Source organism: Diabrotica undecimpunctata, chromosome 1, assembly GCF_040954645.1.
Source record: "Diabrotica undecimpunctata isolate CICGRU chromosome 1, icDiaUnde3, whole genome shotgun sequence".
Lineage (NCBI taxonomy): Eukaryota > Metazoa > Arthropoda > Insecta > Coleoptera > Chrysomelidae > Diabrotica > Diabrotica undecimpunctata.
This window is the reverse complement of record NC_092803.1, coordinates 55,182,923-55,210,419: the sequence shown is the minus strand read 5'-3', so window position 1 is coordinate 55,210,419 and position 27,497 is coordinate 55,182,923. Positions and strand designations below refer to the sequence as shown.

General features: G+C 30.7%; 1 protein-coding gene across 1 annotated transcript; it reads right to left on the bottom strand.

Annotated features, from left to right (window-relative positions):
* Window positions 1-2,383: 2,383 nt before the first annotated feature.
* Window positions 2,384-27,497, bottom strand: LOC140438973 (trypsin-7-like). The gene is made up of 6 exons (XM_072528609.1): window positions 27,369-27,497; window positions 23,692-23,839; window positions 14,025-14,169; window positions 9,744-9,857; window positions 4,397-4,504; window positions 2,384-2,612 (listed from the first exon to the last, which is right to left on the bottom strand). Exons 1-6 carry the CDS (start codon window positions 27,439-27,441, stop codon window positions 2,460-2,462), a joined length of 741 nt encoding a protein of 246 aa, XP_072384710.1. The 5' UTR covers window positions 27,442-27,497; the 3' UTR covers window positions 2,384-2,459.

Here is a 27,497-nt window from a genome sequence, read left to right as displayed (position 1 = left end):
ACTCCTTTCTATCGTCCAATCCCAAATTCTCCTCACTCCAATTAATAACACAATTGGAATATTTTTTCATGAAAAAGGAACTATACGAATATCTAACGACAAATGGACTTTACTTGTTTACAAAGAATTATTTTCTATCAAAACTACAATATCCAACAATGACAGAATTTTGGAAAACCTATTAGAAAAATTTATTAACGTGGATACACCGAGAAAACTTGCCTTTCAAGCCGAAGTACAGACACATGTTAGTCTGCTAAAACAAATCTCAAACTCCGTTAATTTAAAATATAAAGAAATAACCTCTGACACAGTACCTTATAATAAACGCCTAAAACGCGGTTTAGTAAATGGTATTGGAACAATCTGGAAATCTATTACTGGAAATTTAGACGCCTCTGATGGCGAATACTTTAATAAATGTATAAATAAGATAAATTCCGATGAAACTCAAATTGAAAATCTCCTAAAAAATCAAATATCTGTTACCACTTCAGTTATAAGAACTTTCAACACTACAATTCAAAAATTGCAAATAGACGAAGAAACTTTTAACAAAGACTTAAAAACTATCGAGACTACACTTCTGGACATTAATAATGACATGTCCTTTTACCAAGCACAATTACAAATACTAGATTTATGTGAGTCCTTAATGGAAAGCTACGTATTTTTAGAAAATTATTTAAATGATATACTAAATTCTATCACATTCTCTCGCCTGCAAATTCTACATAGTTCTATTATTTCGCCCATAGACTTAATGGACGCATTAAAAGAAATCTCACAGTCATTACAAAATAATGTATTGCCTCTACCCACTTATATGTCAAATATAGCTCAGTATATTGACATAATAAAACTGCAAGCTTATCAGCTTGATTCAAAAATTGTTTTCGTTCTCGAAATTCCGTTAGTTGATCCCGAAATATTCACCTTGTATCAATTATATTCAATACCAATATTAGATAATCAAACTGATTTTCATCATTTACTTTCAACTGTTCATAAATACATAGCGCGAGATGATGATTCAATTTCATATGTTTTACCCATGGACACCGAAAAATGCAAACAAATCAGTCAAAACCAAAGAATGTGTACAGACATTCTTCCGTATCCCATAGACACAGATGCTATATGTGAAGCCCAGCTTTTGAAACCTCTCAGCAACTTACCAAAAACTTGCCAGATGTCCATGCTCTTGGCACAAGGTTACAATGTACAAGAAATTGAGCGAAATTTATGGTTACTAACCATTTCCGATCCATTACCAGTAACAATCAAATGTGCAAGAAAAGACGTCACTACACAAATAATCAAAACAAATTCAATCTTAAGATTAATTTCCGAATGTATTGCATTCATCGGCAGTACCAGAATTCATGCTAGAGACCAAATTGAGAAATATACAAATATCACGTATAGAAGTCACCCAGTTAACGTACCCTACAGATGCTGTGACCATTTTGAGACAAAGAGTCACCTATCAAAATTGAAACCACTAAAACTCAGTAAGATCAACGTAGATACTTAAATATTGCACAACACAAATTGGACCAATATTCAGAAGAACTGGACCTTATTATGAGCCAATCATTTATTGAGGAACATCTATCCTTATTTACTATATCAACCTTATCCCTGATTATTATCCTAGTTATCTTATACCTTTTCTGCAAATACCGCACCAAAATATTCCCAAAAATTGCAATCTCCTTGTCCCAGGATCAGCCTCCAACTTCATTACCACGCAGAAATTACATTAGACAGAAACTTCAGGGCTTAGCCTCCTTCAGAAGAAGACCCAATGTCCAACAAGAAAGCGAAGCAGAAACACCAATTACTCTGTAAAAGTCAAAGCAATGGCATTGACTTTTCACTAATAAGGGGAGCTGTTATATGAGAAAATATTAACCTTAAACTAGCTTAAGTTCGCCGACTTCTGATTTCATCATCCCATTCCCATAGAAACCGCTGAGCACGCAGTAGAACTTTGTACGAACCGTTGGCCAATATTCATGGGAACAGCAATTCAGCACTTTATACCAAACCTATAAATTACCATTCTCAGATGCCGGAACCCGGAACCACTCTTAGCTGCAACTTCGACCAGTCCAGTTATTGTAGTCATTTTAAATTAATTTAATTTTGTACTATTATTTAATATTTGATTTGTAACAAATAAAGTTCTTTTTTAAAAAGTCAAATACGTGATTATATGATATATATATATATATATATATATATATATATATATATACATATATATATATATATATACATATATATATATATATATATATATATATATATATATATATATATATATATATATATATATATATATATATATGTTCAATCATTTCAATTAAAGATTAACAAAGTAATAAGTTGTTTATCTGTAATATTTAATAGATAATTACAATTCAATCATATATATTTTACATTATTGCCGCTTATTCATAAGATTCCAGTATTTCCTTTATCCATCCACGGAAATAGGCAACGTTTGTGTATCCAGCAGGGCCTCTATTTTCACCACATCCTGGACCAAAAGATACAATACCCACTAGTGTACCATTTAGTTCTAATGGTCCTCCAGAGTCACTCTACAATATTTTAGAATTAATTTTTTATATGTTAATATTTGTAAATATAAGTAAAACAATTTAACCTAAAGTAATTTAGATTCAAAAGAATAAAAGTCGTTGTTAATATTTGGGATTAAAACTTAATATTTCACGTGGTTTTTTCTGACATAGTTTTAAAGCAAATTTTAAATATGACCAAAATTGAAGTGGACGTGTTTTTGGAATTATTGACAAATCTTATTCAACATTGGTTTGGAGGCAAACATTGTTTTTTTTATGATTAGCTGTAAATTTTAAGTACCATATTGAATAAAATAGAGTGTAAAATAAAGAAACTGGTCGTATTATATATCAAGCACCAATATTCCTTGAAGTATTAACAAAATATTCGCAGGTAATCCGTTTTGACAATGAGAAACAGGCGTCAATTTACAAAAGTAGAGGAAATTTGGAAAAAGCGGGTAGAAAACTTACCAACATTTTTCTTTAATTAGGATATTTTAGTTAATGTCTCATTAGTTGACCATAAACGTCATTCGAGCAAAACATTCCAGGTAATTCAGCAAAATATGGCATATAAGTTTGGCATTTATGTGATAATAAAACTTCTTATGCCCTTAAATTGCAGATCTACTTAGTTCTGCTAAGAAATGCCATAATATTACGTGTGTTTATTTTAAGTTAATATTATTTGGTCTTTTCTATTTTAACTAAAGTATCAGTGTTGTTAACTATATTTATAAAAAATAAAAATATTGTTCTATGAACATGGACAGAAATGACAAAAAACTTATTATAGATTACAATAATTATACTAAGCGGAGGGTACAGGAGTATAATGCGAAAACGTAGAGTTGCTTCCAGGTTTCTGCACATAGTCATTTCTACTCAACTGTGACCTTCACGTTCACGCTGGTGCTCCTGTAGAATCGAGCAACCCTACTTGAGATTGCGATAATCAACCTGGATGAAAAGTTGGATTAGAACCAACGAGAGAGTGTGAAATGGTTATCCGAAAAGGAGATTTGGCGTTGGGCTAACTATCCAAATGTAAGAAGCCTTTATCAACTTGAAGTAACATATCTACTCATACAAGAAATGCATAAAGCCAACGCAGACATCATTGCTTCACAGCTGATGAGATGAACTGACTCAAGTATTTTGAAAAAAAAAACTACAATATCTACTACAGCGGATACCCTATTCGTCACGAATCTGATACCGAATTTATGTATTTTTTTTAAGCGCTGGTTACATGAAACTTGTACTGGCGTCGCTAATCTCTGTAACAAGTGCGAAAAGTCTATTGCTAATAAAAAGAAAAAGATTTAGCTTGGTCCACCCCTCCTTCTCTTAGTGATCCATCTCGCCTCCACAGTGGAGGACAGATGGGCCTATGGCTTGCCAGTGCATTATATTTTTGTTAGGTTTAGGAATTATTATTTCTAACTTTTACTTAAACCATAACAAATACCAATTTTACGTTTTATTTACAATTTTTTTAGATTCGGGTGTTTATTTAATACAGAAACAGGTTTTAGTTTTCTAAAATGTGGTTCATCTGTTCTTCATTTACCCTACGTTTGCGTAAGCTACACTTCTAATAAAAACATCGATGACATCAGCTTGTTTTTCTAGCTGATGTAATGCATAAAAATAAAACCTGATGGAAATTATATATCACATGCTGTTCAACATTAAATGAAATAGATTTCATAATTTTTTCTTAAATTCAACGATATGTGATTTAATCAGCTTATTACGTTTATTTGCACTAAATACTGTATTTAAATAAAATTTACCGTACAAACTGCTGACTTTTTATCACCAGCATATATTAAACGTTCACTATCCGACTCTGTAACTGAAACTGTGGTTTCCTTCAAAATATTTGATCTTGGTCCATTTTCCTAAAAATGAATTTTATAAATTATTTTTATAAAAACTCTTTTACTTGATATTTGTAACAGATATTTGAACCCTAATCAACTTTGCAATAATTATTAATTATTTTTATAGTACTGTTCAAATTAATTCAGATAAATTCTTTTCGTATTTTACTTCAACATTTTCCTGTAGCTAATTGCCAGTTATAATCAATTTAAGAATATATAAGTTTAACCATTATCCTAAAGCTGGAGCCCTAAAAGGGCCACGGTGATTCATGATATTACAAATAGGTCTAAGTGGTGTATTCTCTTTTTGAATTTTCGGGACTCCATAAAAATGACGTGTCTTACTGTCACGAGGTGTAATTCATTTTCTTTGATAATCTATTAAATAATCTGTAAACTTGAATAAAGTTCTGTATATCCTGTTTTTCAAAGTCTTCTTTGGATCTTTTGTTAACTTGGTATAAGATCTGTTTGTTATTAGGTCTTCAATGTTGATCTCATATTGAACTTTATTCATTATCACAGTTGCATTTCCTTTATTCGCTGGTAGAATAATTATGGAGTCATCATTTTTTTTTGCCTTTGGTTCTCTTTGCTTATGTTCTATTCAATTTTATTAGATTTTAATTGAATTTTACATAGTACTCTATATTCTTCTTTTTCGTGGGTTGATGTCTAATGATGATAATGACGTCTACTTTTGGAATAGATAGATGAGTAACAGCAAAGTATATACCTTTTGACAGTATTGAATTCTTCTTTGCATTTAAACACCATTTAAATATCAATTTGATAGATTGACAACTGTTGCTAATATGTCATTATCGAAAAGTAAATATTCAATACTTTAGGTAAACGCTCCTATTTTCGACGCTGCCCCAATTATCGGCAGTAATTCTACACATTCGACAAAAATAAGAATTCTTGAGCGTGATTATTGGACGAAAGTATTTCACTAATTCATAAGGACCTTTATCTACGCCTATAAACAATATGTCAATTGTCAGACGAAAACTGCAATCACAATTTAAAAATATATTGGTTAGTTGGCGCCAAACTCTCGTGGGAAGTGTTTCTTGTTGTATGTGTTAAGTAAGCTACAGAATGCTATAATTTCTAATTAAAATATCGAATAAGCGTTTTATTATGTTTTATATGCTGAGAAATTGTTCATTTTGATTATTTGTTGGCCAAAAACTGTTTTTCTATAGCCTTTTGCAGTATTTTGAGGGTGCCGATAATAGGTACGTAAATATTAGCAGATGATCCAATCATCGGCTGGAGTACCTATAATTGGTTATACGCATTAGAGTGAATATAAGCTAATTTTAGCGTAATCTTTAAACTTACTAGGACAAATAGCCGATATTACATGCCTATACGTGCCGATAATTGCAAATTCTTTGTTTTAGACTACAATTCAGAAATTAGCAATGGAAAAGAGAAAGCGAATCCAATATTCTGCGGAAGATATAAACCAACCTGTTGTAGCTGTTTAGTCAGGAATGCCATTTAAAACAGCTAGCAAGTTATAAAAGGTACCCAGATCAACTCTACAGGATAAAGTAAAGGGTAGAACTTCTTTAGAGAAGAAATCTGGACCAGGGACCACACTAACAGAAGAAGAAGAAAACCTACTAGTAGCATGGCTATTTCGGATTGCAGCCTGTGGATTTCCTGGAACAAAAACGCAGTTGTTGGATAGTGTGCAGCTATTGCTTAGAGAACTTAAAAGGCCTAATAATTTCGTGGATAGTAACGTAAATGGTACGAACTATTTTTAAAAAGGCATCCCGAACTGTCTACAATAATTTTTCAAAACCTAACTTGTGCTAGAAACACTATAACAGAAAATCGAATTCGTCGATGGTTTATTGAAGTAGGGACCTTTTTAGAAAGTACAAACAATCGCAACATAACTTTTGATCCTAGTCGTGTATTCAATTGTAATGAATCGGCTTTTTTTCCTGACGCCTAAGGGAGACAAAGTGTTGGTTAGAAAGGGGGATAGAACAGTTTATTCGTTTGTTAGCGACGACGAGAAGGAATGTCTGACAACTTCGGTTACCTGTACTGCTTCCGGTCAACTTTTATCACTCATAACCATTTTTAAATATACAAGAATTCCCAAATCAGTTATCGAGAAAATACCGGCTCACTGGGGGATAGAAAAGTCTGAAAATAGGTGGATGACTGGCGAAAACTTTTTTGAGTACATCGCTAATATATTCCACCCTTGATTAGTTGCTCAAAAAGTGTAGTTTCCGATTATATTGTTTTTGGACGGACACAGATCACACTTAACGATGGATCCAAGTGAATTTTGTAGTAATAATATTATTCTAATAGCTCTGTGTCCAAACGCAACACACATTTTACAGCCTCTAGATGTTGCAGTCTTTCGATCATTAAAACCTTAATAAAAAAAGAGCGTGCATTGGTGGAGAATGGAAAACTAAGGTAAAAAGATAACCAAAGATTTATTTGCACCTATTTTGGAAAGCACTTTTCAAAAAATGGTAAATATTACCGATACAGTTAAGAGAATACTTTAAAGAAGACGTGGGAGCACAAAACTGTCAAAAGATACAAGAACAACGATAACCTACAGAATTTCAAGTCGCCCTAAGAGTTGTAGAAGAATGCATCTTAATTAATATGCTGCGATTGTTTGAGCTTTCATTATGAAAGGAAATGAAAGTCAAAGCCATTGAACAAGCCTTCCAATGACCTTCCAGTCGACTTTGTTAAGAATGACTCATTTTCAGAAGTGAAAATTCATAATGAAATGGGCGACCAGGAAACGACTGTAAATAACGAATTCAATGATAACCTAGGAGATAACCCCTGATGCGGTTGATGTTACAGAATTGATTGACTGTACAAATTTATTTCTCCCGGTAGGCGTCGCTGAAGATATTCATATCATAATTTCTAATCCATTCTCCTCCGGTCAATCCTCGTCACAGCAGCTTTCTCCACATTTTGGAACAAAATCTTCTATAAACGGAATTTCATAATCCCTTCTCCCTCTGTAAATCCTCGTCACAGCAGCTTTCTCCACCTTTGGTACAATAACTTCAACAAATCGAAACTTTTCAAGTTACATCGCCATCTATGAATCAGTCAGATTCTAATACTGAGACAAGTTCGAATTTAGACAAGAATTTTATGGATAAATCTATTCTAACTCCGTTCAAAAAAATTTTATTTTGGCCTACACCTAAGGAAAATATTGCTAAGCGTAAAGTGATAAAGGATAAATCTATTCCAACTCCGTTCAAAAAAATTTTATTTTGGCCTACACCTAAGGAAAATATTGCTAATCGTAAAGTGATAAAGGATAAGGTACCTGCCGTAGCATACAAAAGAAAGAATTGGAAAACGAAAAGAAAAAAAAAGTTGCTCTTTCACAAACTTTGAATAAAAGAATTTCTAATCACAGGACACAGACTAAATTGAAGAATGTCACGAAGGATCTATTTTCCACACAAGAAATGCAAGAAAATAAAAGCATGTTAATTAGCGAACCTTCAACATCTAAACCTTTACAGGAATCTTGGTATTGTTCATTATGTGACACTGACGATCAGCTGGACATGCGCAAAAAGGGATCTTTGATGTGCCGAAAATTAGAAATGTGCATTTAATTTAGAATGCCGATAATGGGGACTTAGGACACTTTTCATTTTATTAATTTTTTAAAATATTATAAGTTTGTTTTAGGATAAAATAAATATTTTATGTGTAATTGTGATAGATTTTATTAGCCCAAACCATAATCTAAATACACGTTATTGAGGTAATTTGGTTACTAAACTAATAAAAATGAAGCTCCATTGTGTTTAACGTGCTAAAGGTGCCGATAGTAGGTATATTTACATTATAATGTACCTATTGACCAAGAAAAAATTATTTTGATCTATAAAATTGTAACCTTTCCCGGATCATGGATAAACTGGCTCTGTGTAGAATTTTTTGTAATCTTCTGCTTGAATATGCCAAACCTGACTTTAAGCCCTTGAATTTTGACAATGTGCCAGTTTTTTGTATAAAATTTCCAATCTCCTAAAATTTTGAATGAAGCCAGGCCGATACCGGTTTCTTAGTTTTATTCTAAAGCTATCTTCTTGTGGCATCTTAATTCAATTTACTATTTTGGTTGGAAATAAGCCAGAATTTTACTGTAAAATTATCTTCCATATGACGATAATTTCGCTGACGCTGATGATAACTTTTAGAAGAATACTAAACAACAGTGATGACAGAGAGTTCTATATTGCACCCATTCATTGACTTTAAACTTATCTCTTTCTTTTTCAGTTAGTTAGACCCCATTCTCTGGTTTTCGGAATGTCAATTTTATGATTCCTATTAGATTTTCATTTATCTCCATTTCACGTAGTACTTTGTATATTTATTTCACAGATTCGTAACTTTCTTATTCTATTTCACACAGGAGAATTTTATCTACTTTGTTGCGTCCTCTTCTTAATCCACATTGATATTCTTCAATTTCATTATCTATTTTTTGAAATATATAGCTTATTTTTTACATATACTGCAATTATTATTTATGCAACATTTAGTAGCATTGTGGCGTAAACTTTTGTCGCCTTTGTGAATAAGGCACATTATCGCTTCGGTCTATTCTTTCGGTATATGTTTCTATATTTTCTCGTAACTTGTCCAAATGGTTAAATAATACTGATTCTCCATATTTAAACATTTCAGATATTAATTAGTGTAAATAATGAGTTTGTAAAAAATCGAATTACGTTGATCTATAAAAATGACTAGAACCATGACACAAATATCCATGACACATGATATCAAATCCATGGATTGATCAATTTTATTAAAAATATTGTTTCAATAGTAAAGTAATAATGTAAAAATTTCAAAGAGAATCTTAACTGCAATAGGACTTTAATTCAGACATATTATACGTCTTAAATAGGACGTAAAAAATTGATGTATTAAATAAACCGACATTTTACCCACCTAATACAAAAAAAACGCTTAGAAAAGTAAACTTAATAAATTAAGTTTAACACATACGTCCCCACGTCAGTGGATTTTCTATTATAGAATTCCAAAGATATTTAAAGAAAATAAAAAATGTAAAAGAGATTAAACAGTAGTATTTCGAACTGACTTTAAACTTAAATGCTAAAAATATTAAAGCTGCTAAGTAATATAATTAAAAAGTCACTCTATGAAATTCTGAATATTGTTTTTGCTCTATATTTACCTTAATAAGACCCCAGCCTGCAACTACAAGTGCTGTTCCTACTGGTACTTTAGTATCTTGTTCTGGTAGAAGTATGGCTTTAATCTTGTCGGAGAACTTCACTTTTTCGGCTAACTAAAATGAAATAAAAATTAAGAACACGGCAAATATTACATAAGTTTGTCGTAAAAATTAGTAAAACTAGTAAAGTTCATAAATATACTGATTATATACTAATGATTACAAACAAAAACGGAGAAAGTAACATTTTCTTAAGCTACAAGTATTATTTTTTTAGTATAATAGGCCTTTGAAGTTGTCCATAAGGTAAAACTACCTATTAACGGCTCATACAAAGTCGTGATGTAAATCCGGCATATTAAAATAATTGAAATTATTTTGTAAATAAGTTGGTTAAACTTAATACTATGGCGCGTGTGTACCCTAGCGATAAATTTATTAAGTCATTTTTTATGTATAAATGGTGGGGTGACATGTTCTAGCTTTTGTTTTAATCAATTCGATTTAATCAAGCGACGCAATCAGTTGGAGAGCGGTCGTCAATCCTTAGTGTTTCAGGTAAGCATTGAGAAATACGTTGGTTACAATATTTGCTTACAAATTATAACAGAAAATATTTTTTCACCTACATGCAGTATTTGTTCATTAGAAATTTCATAACAATCACTTTAAAAAATAAGCTGAATATCACAAAATATGTGAAAAGTGTATTACTGGGCGTAGACAACAAAACATTATTGACAAGCTACCTGCCGCGCGCCTGCGTCTGCGCACGCGCATGGTGAACAGTTCTAGAGTTTGGACAGTTAGTTTTTGTTAATTCAAACCATCATGTATCTCGAGGACGTTTCTTAAATTTTTAACGTCACTTTTGAAATTTGACTTTTGGCCGGCTAATTATTTAAAATCCATCAAAAATCAAATATTTAATGCTGCGTTGCATGTGTGCATTATTCATTAATATTCCTAAACTAATCACAAATTGTCTTCGTGTTATGTCACTATCAGTACCAGTTTAAAAAATGATAAACGAATTTACAGAGGCAGTATTCATAATAGCAATCTTCTTGTTCTTCTACCAGTATTAAATGTAGAGCATGTCTGATCCAGACTATCTTCTTGTTTTTCTACCAGTATTAAATGTAGAGCATTTTTGATCCAGACTATCTTCTTGTTCTTCTACCAGTATTAAATGTAGAGCATTTCAGATCCAGACTATCTACCTACCCCTGATTCAGTGAAATTGTAAAAAAGCATGATATCAATTTTGACGTGACAACGTCTTAAATTAGGTTGTGGCTCGGAGTCACTCATGAAAAAGTGTAACGCCCGCTCACGTCTGTTACGATGAGTCACATGCCTTGCGTCTCTCTCCCACTCAAACATGATCGGTCCGCTGCGCGCGCAGCACTAGAGAATTAGGCGCGTTGAATCGGTGCGTGCTTGTGTCTCTGTCTTTCTCGAGCGTTCTTGGCGTTGGAAAACCGAGAAAGCGTCATAATACAAGTTCACACGTGTGGTTAAAGTATCGTCAGCTGTGTCTGTAGTGAAAATGTGGAGTGCTTAGATTCGTCATTTACAACAACTACAACAATAAAGGTAAATAATTGTACACTAATATTTCATTATCGTAAACTATGATTGATTGATTAATTGTTAGATTGACACAAAAGTTGAGAAACTGAGTTTATAGGTTATGTCATACTATTGACAAATGTTGATAGTGTTAAGTAAATTATTAGTTTAAATCACTCTGCAATCAATCGTAATTCAGTCGATTGAGAAGAAACAGCGCGTATTGCTAGTCAAACATTTAAAATAACAAATTATAACCTCTAACCTGTCAAAACAGGGCGACCAAACAAACGAACTAAACCGACCAATCACCACGCGCGGAGTTAGAATTTAACTGTGTTTAGCAAGAATTTCAAATTCCAATTTTAGTAAATGTTTTAATTTTCAACTTTACCAATAGGTAATAATCCTCCTTAGAAATTAGTTAAGTTTAAGTTTACATGTACAATGTTTTAGTAAACAATATATATTTCTATAGTTAAAATTTGTGCAATTCTTATTTTCATTCAATTCCTTGTTCCTATTGTGCAATTTAATAATATTCATATCAATAAATATTCTACCGAGAAAAAGACGTTGTCACGTAAAATCTTCGCCCGTAAAACCGACTTTACAGGCAACCGATTTTTTTTTCTTTATAATGTCATCTATTTTGTCATCATGATGCAGTGAGGACAGGACAAGTACATACTTATTTTGATTCGTTACAAAAGAAAACAATGTTTTTGATGAAGTAAAAACATATTTAGATGAATGAAGTGCATCTATTTTGTTCGGAAATATTGAAATATTGGGTATTTATATTGGGGATTTTGTTCGAAATATTGGGTACTTCTCTTTTACCTGCATTTAACCTACCTTTTACCTGCAGGCATTTAACAAATAATGAGTCTTGGCATCACAGAGAAACATCACTTTTGGACCATATTTGTTAGGTATATTTTTATGTAATAATATAACGACCTTTAAAACCAACGAGCATCTCATTTATAGTCACTGTTGAAGGATCTGGATCATCAATCTTCGTCTTCTCTGGAATATGGCATTCACACACAATATCATATTCTGGGTCACTGTCATGGTCACTGTCTATAGTTGGAAGTCACTAATATCACCATCATCATCGTTTAAAAAAATTGTCTGGGCCTATTCACTTGTGTATCGTTTTCCATCAATAAGAATCGAATCCATGGTCATAAAAATATATGCGTATGTGATATCGTCGAATCATAATGGACCCCAGACAGTCGAACCACCTATTTACAGTACTATTTAACAGCTTAACGCATGTGCATGATTTGGGAAAACTTATAAAGATGCCGTTATTTGGCGCTTGTGTGAACAAAATACGAAGAGAAGTTTATCCGGTTTGTCCAAAATGATTCGAGGATACAAGTAGGGTTAAATATATGTTTTCTTTGACAGTATACATATCTTCTAAAAAAATTCGTATTTAATGCATATGTTTAGATAAATTAGTGCATATTTATGCGCATATTTTTACCTTTTTGCATGTTTGCTTAAGTCTAGTAATGCTATTATACTAACAGGATTTTTATTATTAGTTTAGAACAAACCAAGGCAATTAGCTATACATTGACAACGTAAAAGTTTCAAGGTGTCTGGTTTGAGACGAAAATATATAGTAAACCTTTATAGAGGAACATCCACAGAGACTGTAATCAATATTGCATAAATTCATAAAAATCTTTTTGCTATTGTATAAAATCATAACATCATTTAAAAATAAAGTAGACTTGAATTTAACAATACGGTTTTTTATTTTCGATAGAGGGGTGACGAATTTTTAAAAAGAGTTCATGAGAACTGTTCTTTAAGTACAAATAAGGAGTCCCGAAGTGAACGTAAAAAAATAAATAAATAAAAACGTAAACCTAAATAATAACGTATTGAATTACATTTAAGTAATTCACTGTGATATATCAGACATCAGGTATAGTTGGTATCTCAAATGGGTTGGCCAGGTAGTCACTGAGAAATCATCCAGTGGTTCAGGAGGGCCTTGGCCAGAAAAACAAAAATGATACGATAGTAATTTAAAATTTCTAAATGAATCTGCTATTCATGATACTATATGATTGTTATAGTATCATGTGTGCTACTTAGAATAGAATACTTTGCTGTCGAATCGGATCAGCAGTACGGCACGAGATGTGCAATAGATATCTTTGTTTTGTTTTATAATTGTTCTAATATTATCATATATCATAATATATGTTTTTATGTTGGTATATCAGGTGTCAGATATCAAGTTGTAGAGTTATCATGTAGATAATAAATTATTGAAGACCAAAGAATGTTTAAATATTTACAAAATAGATAGCTTTTAGATACAAAAGAAGAATATCTCATAATAATATTATTTTTATTATTATTTTACGCATTTTTATTATAAACTTAGGTCATGCATAGTTTTATTATCTTGAAATAAATTTACAATTATACATATGAAACTAACGAACGACCAAAATAATCGCTTCTTTTATATTGTTATTATTAATAAACAAAGTTTCTTTCCAACCAAAAGGATAAAAAATGTTTTGCTTTGGAATTCTGATACACTCTATAAATTCTTTTGACAATTCTGAAATCTGCAAAAAAAGTTACACATTTTTGGTCCTATAAAATAACGATAACTAATAACAAAAAAAAGTTTATTACGTAAAATTTTTCATTTATACACACCTTTATAATTGCTATATCATGTTCAATCTTTGATCCATTAGGCTTGAAATATTTTTCATGTTTTATTATATTTTTGATCTTTAAGGTAGAACCTTTATCGGCCCAACGAGAAGTTCCAGCAACAACATGGAAAGAGTCAGAATCTCTAATAAAATAAAGAACATTAAATTATTATACAAGATACTAAAATAGTAGATACTTTAATCAAATGTTTATTTAGAATAGACCGAATAGACGAAATAGAATTCCGCTCAAATAAGTTTTGCGTAATTAACATTTTCTCTCTTTTGCCTCTTTGTTTTATAATTATTTTGTATTTAAATTTGAACAGGGTGTGGTTAATTATTTATATACAACTACAATACTATCACCATCAATCACAAATTAGACCAAATCTAACGCTTTTAATTGTTTATATTTAATAACTCTTTTAACTTCCTTCACAATAGGCGCGAAAATTATGTCCTCCAGGGTCAATTAAAATAGTTTCAGATTACATTCAATCTTCTACTTTTTTTTCTTATTCTTTTTTAGCAGCCCTCTATCTTTTCGATGTAGGCCTCTCTCATGGATCTCTATTTTTTTTTATTCTGCGCTAGCCGGTATCAATTTAACCCCACCTTTTAGATCCTTTTTAGATCATCCTACCATCTCTGTTTAGGTTGTTCTACGATCCTTCTTTCTCTCCATAGTCTCCATTTAGTAACTATTTCACTACAGCTTTCTTAAAATAGAGCCATATGTCCGGCACAGCTTCATTTTGAGGAACATAGTCTTTTAACTATGTCTTAGACTTTTGTCCATGGCCCAATCCATTTCTTAGTTTTTCTATCTCTAAATTATAACTAAAAGTTTTCTTTCTATAGCTCTTTGGCCTACTTTAGTTATTGTCTTCTTGTCAATAATCTGAAACAATCGTGTTTCAGACCCTTATATGGTGACTATTAGCAGTCACTGTACATCTTTGTTTTCAACTTTAGAGGAGCTCTATCGTATATATTTTGCATACATAGGATGTTATTGCATGCATAGTATATATTTTGCTCGGCAGCAGATTTTCCGTATACTGCCGAGATCAACCTAACATTTTCATAAATATATAATATAATATATATATATATATATATATATATATATATATATATATATATAAATATATATATATATATATATATATATATATATATATATATATATATATATATATATATATATAAATATATATATATATATAAATACGTTCAAATTATCGGGTAAAGTGGTCTGTAATAAAAATCTTTCTTTTTTCTTAATTATTCAATATTTCGCCATTTATTTAACAGCTTCTTCAGGAGTAAAACAATTTGAACATTACAAAAAATGGCGTACAAATACATTTTAAAACACTTACAGAATTTAAAAGATTTCGAAAATAAAAAATGACATTGAAGTATTTGAAATATTGAATGTCAAGATTAAATTGTCTTAAGCACGTTCGTTACAGCTATACGATAAAAAATTAAAATTATTTCAAATGTAAAAATAAAAATAACAATAAAAGAAAAGTTAGAAGAATAATATTTCTTTGATGAATTATTAAGGTTAGTTGTTATTAAGATGAATGTTGGCTATTTTGAATATTTATAAATTTTGTTCAATATGTTACAATATATGTTACTTAACTGTCCAGTGTCCGCTTTATAATTTAAAGTGTTTTTATTTTTGTTAATGTAATACATTAACAAATACATTATTTCTTGAGATGTATTACATTAACAAAAATAAAAACACTTTAAATTATAAAACGGACACTGGACAGTTAAGTAACATATATTGTAACATATTGAACAAAATTTATAAATATTCAAAATAGCCAACATTCATCTTGATAACAACTAACCTTAATAATTCATCAAAGAAATATTATTCTTCTTTTTTTTTATTGTTATTTTTATTTTTACATTTGAAATCATTTTAATTTTTTATCGTATAGCTGTAACGAACGTGCTTAAGACAATTTAATCTTGACATTCAATATTTCAAATACTTCAATGTCATTTTTTATTTGCGAAATCTTTTAAATTCTGTAAGTGTTTTAAAATGTATTTGTACGCCATTTTTTGTAATGTTCAAATTGTTTTAGTTTACTCCTGAAGAAGCTGTTAAATAAATGGCGAAATATTGAGTAATTAAGAAAAAAGAAAGATTTTTATTACAGACCACTTTACCCGATAATTTGAACGTATTTATAAATTATTTTTTGGTCGAAATAATCATTTCTAATATATATATATATATATATATATATATATATATATATATATATATATATATATATATATATATATATATCCTCTAAAATAACGGCAGATCTGGTAAATGAAAAGGGGGTTGATGTTGATTGGATATACAGTTGATTGAAAGCCAAGCGTACTCTGTTCAACAGTTTATTTTATTTTGCCAATTTCCATTGACATAAAGGTATATATTGGTTTGTCTTTTTGTCATTTGTTTTACTGTGTATAAGTATTCTATCGTACGGTAATGTTTCCTGAATTCGGCCTGCTCCTTTGGACGGTATAGTTCAAATTTTTTGTCCTGTGTATTTGATAATATCCTCATAAAAAGTTTATATGTTTGGGACAGTAAACTTATTCATCGAAAATTTTGCAGATCTTCTTGATTTCACTGAATATCAGTATGGCCAATGATCTTCCCCATTCGTCTGTAAGGCATTTGATAAAGAGATTTACCAGTTATTTTTTTTTCGTTCAATGATACTTTTACTTTAGTATCTTAGATAAAACCTCATCATTCTCTGCAGCTTTATTGTTTTTTTTGAATTTGTAGGAGTGCATAATCGATTTTTTCTAAAGTATTTCTTCAGACTTGACATTTAGTGCACGTTTTCTAATTTCTACATAGGTGTCTGTTTTTTTTTTTCTATAGTTCATATACAAAATTTTTTGTGAGTGTTTGTATTTATTCTCTATTTTCTATATTACCTGAATGGTTATTTTAAATATTTTTAATTTCGTTTTTCGCCGTCGTTCTTCTCTTCAAACCTCCATAGGTTCTTCATAGACATTCTTCTACACTAGAAGCAGAATCTGAAAACAAGTTGAACTTCTTGGATATGACTATATCATGTAAAAAAGATGCTCTAGAATCAAATATTTACAGAAAACCTACTCAAACAAATCATGGTCTACATGAAACATCTAATCATCCAACCCAACACAAAATGACTGCTTTCAACAGTTATAGGTTTCTCAAATTTCCACTTTCTAATGAGAACTTCAATTTAGAACTTAGTACTCTTAAGCAAATTGAATTCAATAATGGTTATGATCCTGACATCATCCATAAGCTCCTAAGTGGAGCAAAAACTTAAAGTTGCAGAAACGCTTGCTTATTCATCACAATGCTTGCTTTAACATCAGGTTTTTCTCCTTTATTAATATCAGTAATATTTCCAAAAAATATCAAAACTTTTTACTTCTACAATTAAGGACATCAAAATATTTTTAGGTTACACAACACTTTGGGTTCCTTTTTAATTAACACCAAAGATAGAATGAACGCTTTGGATAAAAGTGGTATTTATAAATTGAGATGTGATGATTGTGATGCCTCTTATGTAGGTAGAACCATTCGAAAGTTGTCTACTAGAATCACAGAACATTTGAACAGACCAAACTCTTCAAGTTTTGGTCACCATCTACTGTCTAGTAAACATAATTTCAATATTAATACTACTTCATCTATTTGACATGACATTAGTAGAAAGAAAAATTACTTGGAGTTAGACTTATTAGACGATTTGACAATTAAAAAAGAGACAAATGAAAACTCTCACTGTCTCACAATACTTAAATTAATTTAAATTGTACTAAATTTAAACCGATTTTTCAAATTTTTATTGGTTGATAAAGTGGATAGTGGATAAAGTGGATATTATTCACTTCGTAGGGAACCCAGCTCGACTGTTTAGCTTTCCTGCACTGAGTATATCCATTAAGAGTTTTATTAATTTTATACTTTAATTAATATTGACATTTCAATCATCAATATGTGAAAACGCCACCATGCGGATAAAGCTAGACGAAAGCACAAAAGCTAATCCCATAAGACTACAACGGGGAGTAAGACAAGGAGACACCATCTTTCCCAAACTATTTAGCCTTGCTCTAGAAGACGTTTTTAAGAAACTAGAATGGAAAAACAAGGATATCAACGTCGACGGATCATACTTAAACCACTTGAGATTATAAAGAGAGAAACTAAATGATATGTTACAACAATTAAATGCAGTTTCAGGAGCGGTAGGCTTAAACATGAACTACAGTAAAACAAAAATACTGAACCGAGACCACACAAATACAACAATACAAAGTCATATCATGAAAATGTTGAACATTATCTTAAAAAAAAACACCTCCATTCCTCTAAACTGAAATAAAAAGGTGTATAACACATGCATACTCAGTTTGTATCTACGGATTAGAGACAGTAGCCCTTACCAAAAAATCTAAAAAATTAGATATTAGAATTATACAACACAAAGAGCAATGGAACGAGTCATGCTTGAAATATTACTGAGAGACAAGATTAGAAACACCGAGACTTAGAACCAAGATTAGGGATATTCTGGAGGAAGTTACAAAAATGAAATGGCGTTGGGCAGGCTACGTAGCCCGATCTAATGACAACAGGTGGATACAGAGAATTCTAGAATGGACTGAATGGAGATCAAGGACGACAACAAGAAGCATGGAAGGACCTCAAAAAAGATGGGTAGATGACATAAGAGCAGTGGCAGGCAAACAGTGGATTAGATTGGCGCAAGATAGAGAAAGATGGAAGCAATTGGGAGAGACCTACATTCAGGAATGGATGGAAAATGGTTGACAAAGAGAATCATCAATAACTTGCTAAATAAGCTTATTCGTGATTAATTGATCTAAAGCTGGCGCGTTTCGTAATTTAGATATACCATTTTCACAATTTTTATACATGATGTATATTTTAACATCTCCCACGGTTGGTCAGTGGGTCTTAAGTAATGCTTTGAAATTTTCAATTTTATAGCTTTCCCATTTACTGTAATTTGGACTGGACCAGTGGTATAATACTTCAGCTTGCACACTTTGTTTTCAACTTTAATTTTTAATTCTAAATATTTTAATTTCATATTTCAATTTCCCTTTCTCCTTTTCTATAGTAAGGTCCATTCGCTTAGCTCGGGCATATTTTGACAGATTCATAGTCGGAAAGCTACAACACAAAAATTTTTACTTTTCAGTATTAATAACTCAAATATACTACTATTGCAGACTTCTTCCATTAAAAAAAGAAGAATTATTCTAAATAGTGGACGTGTCTACTAAACCCATAAAATTTTCCATGTATATTTAAAATATAATATTTGAGTTACAATAAAACTATATTAAATAAAACAAACAACTCTATATTATATAATATCTACATATTATATAATACATATATAATACAAATATTTACTACAATATGTTAAATTGTAACTGAAATATCGCACCTTGAGAACTATAGGGCATTAACTGCTAAAAAATCCTAAACTGAGTTGACTATGAGGAATTATTAAAAAAAAATTCTCTTTTTGGAGCTATAAGGCATTAGTTAATACTTGCACTCTATACCCCTAAATGCTGTATGTCATTGGTTAATTAAAAAAATAATTGGGAACTGTAAAGGATTATTTGCAAATAATTCTTTATTTTACAAACCATTTTCACGTATTCAAAACTATAAGGCATTATTTGCACATAATTCCCTACAGTTTGTAAATATGGCAACACTGTTACACATGCATCAATCAAGAGCTGCCAATAAAGGCGTGTTTTGCCTTTAAGTAAAGTACGTTAGTACCAACTAATCTGTTGTTGTGCCTTCGTTATTCATTTACATCTTGATTTCGTTTGGTGTAGCTTTTATTTCTGAGTAATCTGTAGCAAAAGTTTGATATTGATGAAAAATGTGTGCTAGAAGACTGCAATTTTTAGAAGATCTCCGAAATAAGTGTACTGAACGTGTAAGTATGATTATTATTACCAATATTATAACCTATAATTACTTACTGTTCCTCTGATGGGTGGCCTTCCTAGGAACGACTAATACTGAGTGTTTTTTATTTATTTATTTATTATTTGGGTATTTAGCAACACGAATTTAAAGATTTAAGTATGTCAAGTTTCAATGAATGCACAGTTATATAGGTAGTTTAAATTGATAATTAATTAGTTTAAATTTTAATTCAGTTACCACCCTTGCTAGAAGAAGGGACTTTATTCTCAAGAGAAAATGAAATTCAAACAGAAATTTCAGAGTTTGAAAGAGTTGGCCGAGAAGATAGTCCTACAGAAATAATCTCAGAGAGAGATACGTGGAAGAATGGAAATCCATCAACAATGTTAACTGACAAAGCTGCAAGTCGTGGAGAAGAGCTGTTTCAAGCAAAAATAGCCTCTGAGGTATGTTCGTAGCGCATTCATTTTTATTAGAATTCAATATTTGTTCCTACTTAAATAACTGTTAAAATAACTGTTAACTTAAATAATTATCTGCCCCAATGATTGCGAGAAGCCTGTGCTACTAAATGGGAATAATATCTAATTAAAATTAAATTAATAAAACTAGTGCCATGATATGGTGTTTACAATTAGTTTTATTTGTAGTTACGGGATATTAAACTTTTTGTTTTATTTCAGATCACCAGTAGTTTTGCTGGCTGTAGTGGTGTGAACCTAGATCAAGACCATCGAACTGGCAGTGATGATCAAACAATTGTAAATACCTAGGTCATTCATCATCATTCTTAGTACCTATGTTGCCAGTACCAACTACAGTAATATTCGCTTTTTACAATTATTTTATTTTACAGGATGAATCTTTACTATTATCAGCATTCAGCGATGACAGCATTGATGATCCAACATGGTGGCCGGTACTGCCACATGAATCAAGCGGTGAAAATATTACCGAAGAAGATACCATCATCGAAAAAAATGTTGATAAAAACTTACAAGTTGAGCAAGCGTAGTGAATGAAGATTTAAATGCAGAAAATAATATGTCAGTCAATGCAATGGATGAAGAGGAGAAAAAAAACTACAACAGAAATCTTCAACAAATTTGCTTAGTTGATAGACATGTCGTGGAATGCAAATTTTAGATTCCCCATGTCTCTATTAACATCTTTATCAACGTCTGTTATACCTTGCATTTATAGAAGGTTCAGATTAAAGCAGAAATCTGAATTTGTTTCGAAACTATCTTACCGATTTTTCTATTAGATGTCGCTATTGCGTCCATAACGAAGCCATTTTATTGTTGCTTCCTAAAAGACAGAGAAGATTATTTTTCACGTTAAGAACGGCTATGAATAACTGTTCTGATGAGACTTATTAAGTCGAAATACGTATCAACAGATACATAGACGCTTTGTACGTGAAATCAAATCTTTGCTGTCTTTTTCATTTTATTCGGATCTACTCTGTATGAGTACAAGAAACAAATTCGTTAAAGATTTCTGCTTAGTTGATAGACATGTCGTGGAATGCAAATTTTATATTCCCCATGTCTCTATTAACATCTTTATCAACTTCTGTTATACCTTGCATTTATAGAAGGTTCAGATTAAAGCAAAAATCTGAATTTGTTTCGAAACTATCTTACTGATTATTTTTATTTCCAAAAATTTTGGTTTAACATTTAATATCTTAAGAGTAAAAAAATTTTTTAGTGTTAAAATATTTTTAAATTCCCATTATCTCAGAAAGATATTATTTGCAGTTAATGCTCTATAGTTCTGAAGGTGCGATATATTTTTTAAATATATACTACCCAAAAATTTATGCGTTTAGTATACACTTCCACTATTTGTAACAATTCTTGTTTTTTCAATGAAAGAGTCTATAATGAAAGTTTTATGCTGTTAAAAATGTGAGATAGGAACTTTTGTGTTGTAGGTTTCCAGCTATGAATCTGTCAAAATATGCCCGAACTAAGCGAATGGACCTTAACATATTGTTAAGTATAGTTCTTACATGCACATTCTGTACACACGGCATTTGCTCCCAAACTAACACCTAAATTATCACTGACATGTTTGAGCGCGAGATCTTGATTATACAGTCTACATAAATTATAGTAACTAAAATAATTTCATATTTTCTCAGTTGACTTTTCCTATATTAGTTGGTTAGTTGGACTTTTGATGAATGTTCAGTTTACCATAAAATTTTTGAAATGAGTAGGTCACCATACTTGTGACTGCTCATCTAAGTTGTCATAAGTCAGATGTCACTTTAACATTTCCGTTAGGAATAGGAGCCATTTTGTCTCCTGCCGTTTGCCAACAATGTAGCTTCGGAATAATTTTTAAACTGTTTTGTCTTTGTCTAGTGTTAATTTTTGTGTAAATGTATTTAACATATGTAACAATTTAGACGTGCTGAGTAGCCAACATTTTTGACGAAGTTAGTCTAAAACATTATATAAAAATTTATATCAACGTTGAAAAATCGTTTCTTGGCTTATTTCAGATGCTCCTTAAGATGCTCTGAGAGCCAAAGTACTTGGACAAGAGTGCTCGATATCTGCCTTTTATTTGTAAAGTTTATAATATTAGTGGCAAAAGTCCATATCTGTCGTAATTTTCTTAGTTTAAGTGAAAATTAACTCTTATTCAAATTTTTTTTACAATTTCTACGTGCTAAACATAATTAATCAAAGGAAGAAGCATCAAACTTACCAAAATAGATTTTAAATAAATAGCCTAAAAAATAAATATTCAGTGCTAAAATAACTTCGAAATACAAAAATAAAACTTTTGTTTTACCGCATTGCTCTTCAATGGTGACACGTGGACCCAAACTTTTTCTTCTTATGACGCTTATAACGTTTTAAACATTTATAAACAAAACTAATATTTATAATTTAGAAACTAAGTGCTTCTTGTTTCTATACATGTCATCTATTGTATGATGTAACATTTACTTATTATGGTACTTACATGTTAGCATTATAAGACAATTATTATACTTCTTTTGCTTGAGTTCTAGTTCTCAAATAATATTTCTTTTGTATAATTCCTATTAAAAATATCTTCCCCAATGTTCTGGGATAAATTTAATGATAGAACTAGAAGCTAGACGTTTTGACAAATAAATATTTTAGTAAATGGTTTAAAATAATCACTATTGTGATTATGTGATAACCACCATAAGGAGGTTAGGGTCTTCACAAGAAATAACTCCATATCGGCTCCCTAGGTGCTCTACAGAGGACTTCGGCCAGTGAATCCTTAGTTGTCTCTGCGTTTACATCTCAATTGGGTGGGTTGGTTAAATAAAACTTGGTTTGATGTTGAAAAAAGGTTCTAGCAGAAGAGTCTCCGGGCAAGCAGGAGTAAGCGGAGTAAGGCTTGACTACCCATTGCCTGGAAAATGCACCCTTTTTATACACATTATTTCGTATCGACATGTGTATTTCCAAGTACATCAGCGAATCGTAAATTGAGTATGAGGTAGAAAGGCGGGGCGATGAGTATCGACGTGCTCATTGGACCACAGACTAAGGCACGCGATGATATTAATAGAACACTTTTCCCATGGTATTCATACATTTTTTTAATATTATATTCAACTCACCCTATAATACAGTGTGCTGCTGTTAAAACCGTGTCATCATTTATAAGAGATCCACCACAGAAATGACCTTGAGACTCCTGAAGTGAAACTATCCATGGATGTTTTTCGATAGATGTCTCCCTTCCACCAAAAATTCGAAAATGTCTTCCTAAAAAGACAAGCACATTAGTAGAAGGTTTGGTAAATGTAGTTTAAAAAATCATTCTAAACTGAGTAACGACGAGAAAATTATGTTTTGCTATTTATATTATAAAAGATGTTATAAAAATTTAAATATTAAGAATAGATATTTTTCTGAAGCATTTTTTTGTGGCATTTTAAAGTAATTACCATTTAAATGGGAATAAGCCACAATTAAAGGTTAAAGTAAGTTTAATGACGTTTCAATTTCCACTTCGGAAATCGTTGTCATAATGCAAACATTAGTAAATTAAACAAATTTTGGTTTTTTGTTACTTGGTGAAAAATTCTTCTAATAAATTAATTTTATCTGACTCATTTACATTGACAATTCAGACATACATTATACATTTTAAAGTAGACGACTTTAAAATGATATTGCGAATATTCTTAAGTTACTTTCCTGCTCGACTTTACTTGTAAGATAATTCATTCGATTACATGAAATCAACTTTAAGTTGATAATATCCCTCATAAAAAATCATAGCATGTAATTTGTCTTCAAGAAGACCAAAACATGCCATGACGAAAGTAAAAATCTTCTGTTAGTGATTCCATAGTAAATTATGAGGGAATAACCAGGAAAAAAACCACATAATACTATCCTGACACGGTAAGTATTTGGTCGTGCATTTGGTTTACTTTCAATAAACACAAAATTCTGATTTTATATGTTTGTTATTTAAAAAACATAAATGATGTATCCTCTATATGTTACTGACTTACTAATACTGGTATTTTCTCTAATCACTTCCTCTTTTAGTATGGGTAACCAGATCCTACTACATTTTGAAGAGGAATTTGCGACACATTTGGTCTCATTTAGCATAATTAGAGCTGCTTCTTTGATTTTTCTTTTTTTACCATCCGTTTCTTTTAGGACTATATTTGAATCAGTTCATTGAACCATATGTTCATTATCCCATGCGTGTTTACATATTTGAGATTTATTAAATTCTCTATTTTTATTATAAGATTGATGTTAACTTCTTCTAACATTTAATGGCCTTGATGTTTCACCTAAATAAAACTGATAGCATTCACAACGTATTTTATAAATTTAATTATTTGTCCTTTCTTGTTCATTGTTAGGTTTGGTTTTAGAAAAAATAGATCTCAGTGTGTTTGTTGAATGTTGAAATGTTGAATTTATTTCCTATCCTTTTTTCTGATAATCCTTTTATGTATGGTACTGTTATTTTTCTCGTATTATTCCTTGTGTATGTTGTAGGATCTCGTTCTAAATTGTTCTGTTCTATTCGGTCGATTGTTGAAAATTTCTTATTTATAAACGATAAGGGATAATAATTTTTTAATAAAACAACTGTTTAACAAATGTTTTTCCTCCGAGAACAATTAATTTTCGTTATAACAAGTAATTTTGGCTCTATCGTATAAGGATTTAATGATTTCTTTTTTAATATTAATATTGTGATTTGATTTAAAATTTAAATATCTCTTGGTGTGTGTTAGTTTTCTATACACCTGAGTCTCATATCCAGTATCCTTCTTACAGATTAAAACATTAAGGAAAGCTAGTGTGTTATTATATTCCTTTTCTTTAATAAATGTTATTTTCTCTTCTTTATCGTTTATATCATTCAGGAATGTGTCAAACAACTCTGATCCATGTGACTATATTGAGAATACATCAACTACATATCTCCATCATACTGTGGGTTTTAAATTTTGTTATAAAAAATAGTATTAATATTTCAACAACATTCAAAACAACAAACACATTGAGATCTATTTTGTCTAAAACCAAACTTAACAGTTAACAAGAAAGGACAAATAATTGCATTTATAAAATAGCTTGTGAATGCGATCAGTTTTATTTAATCCATTAAATCTTAGAATGAGTGTAATCAATCTTATATTAAAAATAGAGAATTTGATAGATCTCAAAATATGTAAACACGCATGGAATAATGAACATAGGGTTCAATGAAATTCAAATAAAGTCCTAAAAGAAACAGATGGCAAAAAGAGAAAAATCAAAGAAGCGGTTCTATGCTAAATGAGACCAATTGTGTCGCAAATTCCTCGGCAGAATGTAGTAGGATCTGGTTACCCATATTAAAAGAGAAAGTTATTAAAAGGAAAATACCAGTATTAGTAAGTCAGTAACATATGGACCATACATCATTCATGTTTTTTAAATAACAAACATATAAAATCAGAATTTGGTGTTTATTGAAAATAAACTAAATGTACGACCAAATACTTACCCTGTCGTGATAGTATTATAAAGTTTTTTTCTCATTTTTCCCCTTATAATTTACTATGGAATCACTAGCAGGAGATTTTTGCTGTCATCATGGCATGTGTTGGTCTTTTTAAAGACGAATTATATGCTATGTTTTTTCTGACGTATATTTTCAAGTTAAAGTTGAATGTAATCGAATAAACTATCTTAAAAGTAAAGTCGTTCCAGAAACGCAACTCAACAATATTGGTAATATTATTTTAAAGTAGTCTACTTTAAAATGAATAATGTATGTCTGAATTGTCAATATAAATGAGTAAGATAAAATTAAATTATTAGAAGAATTTTTCAGTAACAAAAAAACAAAATTTGTTTAATTTACTAATGTTTGTATTTTGAGAACGATTTCCAAAGTGGAAATTGAAACGCCAATAAACTTACTTTAACCTTTAATTGTGGTTTATTCCCTAATTAAAAATAGAAGAACAAACATACTCGTCATTTTTGCTTGTGTATATTCATGTCGTAAAGTTAATATTAAATTGAGCAAAACGGTTCTCTCTCCTTTAAAATCAATATGACGGCTGACGTAACGGCGGAATTCAGTCACGATTTTAAATTTACACTACCATTGTCCCTTCCTAAAGTTTATAATAATAAAATTTGAGGCAGCTTGCCATGCAAGGGCAAATGCTATTCCGAGTGGAATAATTGTATAAAGTTCAGCATTGCAATAAGAGAGGCAGTCAGGCAGTACTTTTTGGGAAATAAATAGGATGAGTAGATAAAAGAGAAAGTAACAATTAATAATTAAGTGACCTTAATGTATGATAATACTGACCTTTCGACGTACATGACAATAACCAGGCAAGTATAGGTAGATTACGCGGAAAGTACACAACCAATACCTAGGAACCCAGCAGGCAGAAACCTCGTCTTCACTCGATGGGGTTGAAGAATGTTTGAGAAAATTCAAAATTAGAATATAGCAAAAGGTCAATCTGCTTAAAGGCAAATGATTGATTAGATTCAGGACCTCTGTTAGCAGTGCGTCATGGAGTACGTAGATAAGTAAGTTTATTGAATTTGTTTTCAAAATTTCCCATTATAATTAAAACTTTAGGAACATTAGGAACATACACTTTTTTAAACACACAGTTAACAATATGATGTTTGTGAAGTCCACTACTTTTTATGATGACTGATAAAAAATGAAAAATTCGTTCGCAATGTGCTATACTTACTACCTTCAAAGGTAATGCATAAAGTTCAAAAAATTATTGCTTACCTGCATAAATAGGGACGTTTGTAAACAATAAGACATAAAATGATATTATAATATTCCGGTTAAAAATCAACATAATAAAATTTTAAAATCTATCAAGTTTTGCCTATATTTTATATTCACAAACATAAA

What these genes read in the sequence shown, in the direction of transcription:
- LOC140438973 (XM_072528609.1), bottom strand. Translation starts at nt 27,441, where the DNA reads ATGTTGATTTTTAACCGGAATATTATAATATCATTTTATGTCTTATTG. An exon ending in AAACGTCCCTATTTATGCAG is followed by an intron (nt 23,840 to 27,368) that starts GTAAGCAATAAT and finishes TTGTCTTTTTAG; the next exon opens with GAAGACATTTTCGAATTTTT. An exon ending in CAGGCTGGGGTCTTATTAAG is followed by an intron (nt 4,505 to 9,743) that starts GTAAATATAGAG and finishes ATTCATTTTTAG; the next exon opens with GAAAATGGACCAAGATCAAA.